General features: G+C 40.0%; 1 protein-coding gene across 1 annotated transcript; it reads right to left on the bottom strand.

Annotated features, from left to right (window-relative positions):
* Positions 1 to 4,190: 4,190 nt before the first annotated feature.
* Positions 4,191 to 7,458, bottom strand: LOC141075629 (uncharacterized). Its single transcript, XM_073562734.1, has 2 exons — positions 7,440 to 7,458; positions 4,191 to 5,574 (listed from the first exon to the last, which is right to left on the bottom strand). The coding sequence occupies exons 1-2, from the start codon at positions 7,456 to 7,458 to the stop codon at positions 4,244 to 4,246; spliced, it is 1,350 nt and encodes a 449-aa protein (XP_073418835.1). The 3' UTR covers positions 4,191 to 4,243.
* Between the last annotated feature and the right edge of the window lie 233 nt (positions 7,459 to 7,691).

Below are 7,691 nucleotides of genomic sequence, written 5' to 3'. Positions count from 1 at the left end.
TTCGGAGGAGTTTTTCTTCCACTCACCGCCTCTGATAGGATTCTCCACTCTTTCTATCCCATAGAGTGAAACATTGGTTGTTCCCCCTTCTGTCTCTCTGCACAGTGTTTCCTGCTCCTGAGTAGGAGGCCTTCTTATCTCTGATGTTAGTAACATGTTCTGTGTCCTTTTCTGTAATTTACGTATTGTGCGGCCCATGGATTTCATTTTACGTTCTTTGCAGAATATACAATACACGGCATGGTTTGTGCTACAATTGATGAATCGTTTGATCTCATTGGCGGCATCAATCTTTGGCGTTTGCAGGGTATACTGACACACGACACATTTGGGACATGCACATTTAATAAACCTCCGCAGCTTAGCCAAGGTTCTTTATCACTTTTGGAGGCCTGTATAGACTTGGGGAAAGAGCAGCACCTACTGATCGCCCTTTTCTCGGCACACATACTAATCCATTTTTCAGGATTTTATATAAGTCCTGACCTTGGAATAATATAGGGACATATCTATGTACAATGTTATTATTTCCTGAAATTGGCCACTATATGGAGAACTAAAAATGGTTTTATTTTTCATTTTGTTATTACTTTGTTATTACTATTTGTACCGTCATCTCGAGTGTTTCTTTTTTATTGCTGTATCAGTTTGTTTCTTCCTGTGTCCCCATCAGTCTCGATGTCGCTGTCTCTGCTTGCTCATGGCATAGTGTGATGTCAGAGCGGTTTCTATAGATACTATTTAGTCCCCATAAGGGATGAATTCGCAGTGTGTGCAGGGTGGCAGCTGTCCGCTCTAAGGGTGGTGTTCCCACTGATTTTCTATAGTGCCGATATCTGACTTTTTGTTGTTTTACATCTCCCATAAGAAACAAATCCAAGAGACTGATTTTACCCTGTGGTTCGGTATATGTAAATTTTACATTTACATCATTGGCATGGATATAGGATATAAAATGTGGGATTTTCTCCACTTGCCCGACCCATATTAATAGAACATCATCCAGATATCTCACAAATAGTTCAAGGTCAATTTTGAATGGATTTTTGTCTGTAAAAATAATGTTTTCTTCCCACCACGATACAAAAAGTACCGCTAAAGATGGAGCGAAGCACGAGCCCATTGGGCAACCTCTGATTTGGAAGTAATATTCCTCATTGAACATAAAGTTATGCTCTAACAGATATTCAGTGCTGCGGAGAATAATTTCCTTTGTTTCATCCGTGTATCCGCTGTATTTTTGTAGGTGGTGGAACACAGCAGTGCTAAGTTCTGTGGAATAGATGAGAACAGGTTCACCACATCACACGGCGGGCATTTAGACTTTTCAGACCATTTTACATCTTTCATATAATCGATTACTGATGACGGATCTTTTATAACCTGGGCTTCTGGGAATGAATGGCTGTAGATAAAAATCTACCCATCGGCTTAAATTCTCATTCAAGGAAGACATGCTCGATATAATGGGACGCAGGGTGTAGGAAATCTAATTTATGGAAGCCCATGGAATATTGGTGTTATCGGATTATCAGGTATAATATTGCAAATTATTTTATTAGAGAACACCCCCATTTTCTCTCCATCATCAACCAATTTACCCAGGGTTTTTCTGCACGATTCTGTAGGGTCAAATTGAATCCAGGATATCATAAACCCATTTTCCATAAAGTTTCTTATCCATAAGGACAATGCAGCTGGCTTTATCGGATTTCTTAATCACCAGGTCATCTCTTTGGGATAAGCTGGTGATTGCTTTTTTCTTATTTTACCGAAAAGATTCCAAGGTAGAATGTATTTCAACTTTTCAGTCTTTAATTGAAAGAGATTTGATAGAACTTTCTCCAAAAAAATAAACAGAATGTATCACTCAAAAGAAATAATCTAACCATAGAGGAAAAACACCAATATTTCATGGGCTTCCAAAAACCCATAAATTAGAATTTCCTACACCTCTGCGTCCCATTACTTCAAGCATGTCTTCCTTGAATGAGAATTTAAGCCGATGGGTAGATTTTTATCTACAGCCATTCATTCCCAGAAGCCCAGGTTATAAAAGATCCGTCATCAGTAATAGATTATATGAAAGATGTAAAATGGTCTGAAAAGTCTAAATTCACTCTAGGTATAATAATACCTATATAATGACTTTTCCCTTTGTGGGATTTTTGATAAAAAGGTTGACAACTAGTTGGACAACCCCTTCTCATTCCTCATGTTTGGTCCTGTTAGAATAAAAACACTTACACAAACCTCCCATGCTGGCACCGTCTCAGTGGTGTCGGCACTTGCGTTCTTTGGTCTCTTTTGAGGTTTTTACGTCATGTGAGCCCTGTGCCCAATCAGCGCTGACGTCACTGTCCCCACCTTCGGACAAATCAAGCATCATGAGGCCGTCAGAGAGCAGCCGCAGCCCTGGCTTCATGTTCATGTTCAATACGTCCGAAGGAAGGAACAGTGAAGCTGCCGCTGATTGGGTGCAGGGCTCGTGTGATGTGAGAACCTCACATAGGCCCCGGGACAGTGAGTCTCAACACCACTGAAGTGGAGCCGGCACGCCAGCGGAGTATGTGTGTTTTTATTTTAAAGAGGCCAAACATGAGGAACGAGTTCACTGAGAAAAAAAAAAGATGTATATACCGTATTTTTTGGACTATAAGACGCACTTGGTTTTAGAGCAGGAAATTAGGAAAATAAATTAATGCAAAAAATGTGGTCAATTCTGTACTTAATATCCCCCATCCTGGTATATATGGTCCCCTCACCCCATCCGATACACAACCCCCCCATCCCTATCCTGGTATGCAGGGCCCCCATCTCGTCCTAGTATGCAGGGCCCCCATCTCGTCCTGGTATGCAGGGCCTCCTCCCCCATCCTGGTATGCATGGCACCATCAGAAAACATTAAAAAAAATTACACTTACCTACCCGGCGCTCCCTCACAGCGTCCTGCTCCAGTGTCAGTAACTGCTATATGCTTGTAAGCAGCACATGGCAGGGACATCATACGCTGCTCACAAGCAGAGCACAGCTGCCGGAGTACTCGCCAGGACTGTTCATCGGAGATCGCAGTGAGTACTCATTGCTCTTCAGTAGCGTGCAGAGTCAGCCACCGGCATCCTGCTGCTGCCGGTGGTCATGTGTGCCGCTACTTATGAGAAATGAATATTCATTGGATTCATTGATCAGGAGACTATTTAATATTGAACTATATTCAAGCGAGACTAGACGAAGAAAACCCTAAAATCATGTATCATGTTATCTGAAACAGTCAGAAAACTAGCCACATATTGGCAGATCCCAGACCTCAAACTATATACTTTGTAAGTTTATAAGCCCCTCCAGTGTCAGGAATAGATAGTATGTGAAAATACAGTATATACTGCTCAGGGAACACTTACCTTTCAGAGATAATTTCCATATTCATACTAAATAATGGCACAGATCTCCCAGACATTATGACTGCACATATCCCTAGTCTTTATACCGATATTGCACTCGTTCCCTGACAGACCGCAGCATGGCCATTAGTTAGAAGCTGCTAATGATCTTTGGAGCAGGTAAGTTTTCCCTGAGTGGTACATATTGGGCCGTCTGAAGACTGAGTTTAGTCTAGGACAATTTGTCTGCACTACTAATTAACAGCTGTTACATTACCAAACTAGGGCAGTCCCTATAGGAGAAAAACACAAGAATTATACTGTATTGTCACATTCTATCTATTCCTGACACTGGAGTGGCTTATAAACTTACACAGTATATAGTTTGAGGTCTGGGATCTGCCAATATGTGACTAGTTTTCTGACTTTTTCAGATAACATGATACATGATTTTAGTTTTTTGTCTAGTCTCGCTTGAATATAGGTCAATATTAAATAGTCTCCTTATGAGTCGCCTTTGGAGAGGACGATGAAACCCATAGAAATGAGAGGCTTGGAGAGTGAGTGTGTATACGTCACCTCACCCTATATACTGAACTGTGGGGTACATGTTTTTTCTATTAGTCACCTATTAACTAACCTTCAGGGGGTGAATTATGGGTACAGTTTTACATTTGGAATTAATAAAGTTTAGTTTTATCCTTTTGTCAGCAAACATGAGGAATGACAAGAGACAACCCATTTAAGAAGATTCAATTTTGGTTAAAACTATTCCAACATTATGAACATAAAAAAGGCTTCTCCCCTATGTGACGTCTCTGATGTTTATTAACACTTGATTGCCAAGTAAAATATTTCCTATCTTAAGAAAATGAAAAAGGCTTCTCCTCTGTGTGACTGCTCTGATGTCTTACAAGAAGCGCTTTCTGGTTAAAACATTTCCCACATTCTGAACATGAATAAGGTTTCTCCCCTGTGTGACTTCTTTGGTGCCTAGCCAATTCTGATTTATTGATAAAACATTTCCCACATTTTGAACAGGAAAAAGGCCTCTCTCCTGTGTGAATTCTCTGGTGACTAAAAAGATGACATTTCTGGTTAAAAGTTTTCCCACATTCTGAACATGAAAAAGGTTTCTCCCCTGTATGAGTTCTTTGGTGATTAACCAATTGTGATTTCCGGTTAAAACATTTCCCACATTCTGAACAGGAAAAAGGCTTTTCCCCTGTGTGAGTTCTCTGGTGATTAACCAATTGTGATTTCCGGTTAAAACATTTCCCACATTCTGAACATGAAAAAGGTTTCTCCCCTGTATGAGTTCTTTGGTGATTAACCAATTGTGATTTCCGGTTAAAACATTTCCCACATTCTGAACAGGAAAAAGGCTTCTCCCCTGTGTGAGTTCTCTGGTGATTAACCAATTGTGATTTCCGGTTAAAACATTTCTCACACTCTGAACAGGAAAAAGGCTTAAATCCTGTGTGGAGTCTCTGGTGCTTAACACAATCTGATTTATTATTAAAACATTTCCCACATTCTGAACAGGAAAAAGGCTTCTCCCCTGTGTGAGTTCTCTGGTGAGTAATAAGATGCTCTTTCTTGTTAAAACATTTCCCACATTCTGAACAGGAAAAAGGCTTCTCCCCCGTGTGAGTTCTATGGTGATTAAACAAATCTGATTTCCGGTTAAAACATTTCCCACATTCTGAACAGGAAAAAGGCTTCTCCCCCGTGTGAATGCTCTGATGTCTAACAAGAATCGCTTTCCGGCTAAAACATATCCCACATTCTGAACAGGAAAAAGGCTTCTCCCCTGTGTGACTGCTCTGATGTCTAACAAGAATCGCTTTCTGGCTATAACATTTCCCACATTCTGAACAGGAAAAAGGCTTCTCCCCCGTGTGACTGCTCTGATGTCTAACAAGAATCACTTTCTGGCTAAAACATTTCCCACATTCAGAACATGAAAAAGGCTTCTCTCCTGTGTGGATTCTCTGGTGCTTAACACATTCTGATTTACTGTTAAAACATTTCCCACATTTTGAACAGCAGAAAGGCTTCTCCCCTGTGTGAATTCTCTGGTGAGTAACAAGAGATTTCTTGTTAAAACATTTCCCACATTCTGAACATGAAAATGACTTATTTACTTTAGGAGAAGTTTGTTTTTTACTGCTTTTTTGTGACCTTGATTTCCCTTAGTAATCAGTAATGAGTCAAGAGATGGGACCTGTTTCATAGGACCAGATGACAGATCTTTGCTGTAAATAGATGATGATATATCTGGAGTAACAGCAATCACTTCACTTGTATCTTGTAGGATCTCAAGATTATCAGATTTAAAAATTGAAGATGTCAACTGTCCATCTGATCTCCTGTTATAGTCATCTGCTAAGATAAAAAAACAATTTTTTTTAATAAAATATCCTTGAGTTTTATATTTTTGAACATTTCTACTTAAACTGTCCATAAAAATTGCAAGCTATGTAAAAAACTTTAATTATTTACCAAGACAATGACAGTTCACAGTCTAATAGAAAACCGTGTTGGATGAGCCAGTAGTTTGTGGTGTTCAACTGTTTGTTCATTCTGCCTCCCAAATATCGAATAAAAAGAAACCAATCAATGTTATGTAGTCGAAAGTAATACCAATTCTCATCTCACAAAAAACAAGTCCCCACTCAGGTCCATCATTTGTTAATGGGAAAACAGATAAGGCAGGTTACAGTTAATGCTATAGATAGGGTTAGTGTTGGGGCTAAAGTTAGGGTTACTGTTAGGGTTACTGTTAGGCTAAAGTTAGGGTTTATTCTAAAGTTAGGGGTAGGCTAAAGAATTAGGCTTTTCTCAATTGTCTCCCAAATAATTTGGTCACGTCAGAGTTTTCTATTTCCAGAAAAAAATAAATAAAAACAAATAAAATGTCCCGTCAGTATTATAGTGCAGAGGAGGCTTATGCACTTTTATGTTCTGACAGTGAAGAAAGTGCAGTGTCAGATGGCGATGTGGATTTCGAGGGTTTTAGTAGCAGCGACAGTGATAGCTCAGAAATGAGCAGTGATTCTGGTCCATCCTCACACACAAGGACCAGTACAACAAGAAGGACAAATAGCGCTTCTGGAGAAATGTCTCCAACTCAGGGAACAATGCCCAGTACTAGCGCTGTCCCTAGTGCTCGTGAATTGGCGCACACCGATGTCCAAGGGGCTTTGCCTCTTGATGTAGCATTTCCCAGATGGGAGGCTTCAGATTCGGCTACTCCATTCATCCCTAATTTTAATGCCATTCCTGGTATAAATGTGGAGGTGGAACATTTTGGACCAATTATTTTTTTTAATTTGTTTATGACAGATAGCTTGCTAGAGCATATTGTCCTACAAATTTATATGCGTCCTAATTCATCAGCCAGAATCCACGATCCTATTATGCTAGGTCAAATTTATGGACACCAACTAATGTCCTAGAAATGAAAACATTTTTAGGACTTACATTCGCTATGGGGCTTGTTAAAAAAACGAGCATTCGGTCCTATTGGTCCAACCGCCCTGTTCAAGCCACCCCTATGTTTTCTTCCATTCTTCCTAGGACCTATTATGAAAGCTTTTCGTATTTATGAGGGGAATGATAGCCAACTAAACCCACCAGGATGCCCTACTTATCTGTGGACATCTGGAAAAATCGTTTGGGAGCGGATAACTCCATTTTTACAAGAAGGCTACATTCTGTATGTTGATAACTATTACACCAGCATATCTCTATTAAAAAGTCTGGTTGAACATTAGGGGCTTGTGGGACCATTCGCAAAAACCATCAGGGGTTTCCACAATCAATGGTCAGCAAAAAGTTCTGAAAGGGGCAGTCAGGGGCTTTCCGCAATGGACAGCTGCTTGCCATTAAGTATAAGGATAAAAAAGATATTTTTATCCTGAGCTCGATCCACACAGATGCCACAAGTGCCACTTCAGACCAACAGGGATCCACTACTCCAAAACCTGTGTCTGTCATTGACTACCACAAATATATGGGGGTGTGGCCCTTGCAGATCAGGTTCTACAGCCATACCAGGTATCAGACAAATCATATCTCTGGTATAAAAAGTTAGTCATGTATTTGTTTCAGGTGACCACATATAATTCTTTTGTGTTATACAAAAAAGCCGGAAATGCAGACACTTTCCTTGATTATCAGGAAAAGGTCACTGAAAATTTTGTTTTTGATAATTCTTTCCCCGCCAATCCTTTAGAATGTGAAGATGTCAGAAGACTCACTGAGCGACATTTTATTGCACTCATCCCAGTAACTGAGACAAGAAAG

The sequence above is a fragment of the Dendrobates tinctorius genome, unplaced genomic scaffold (genome assembly GCF_039654945.1).
Source record: "Dendrobates tinctorius isolate UK_male_01 unplaced genomic scaffold, ASM3965494v1 ptg000366l, whole genome shotgun sequence".
Classification (NCBI taxonomy): domain Eukaryota; kingdom Metazoa; phylum Chordata; class Amphibia; order Anura; family Dendrobatidae; genus Dendrobates; species Dendrobates tinctorius.
This window is presented reverse-complemented; position numbering and strand designations above follow the sequence as displayed.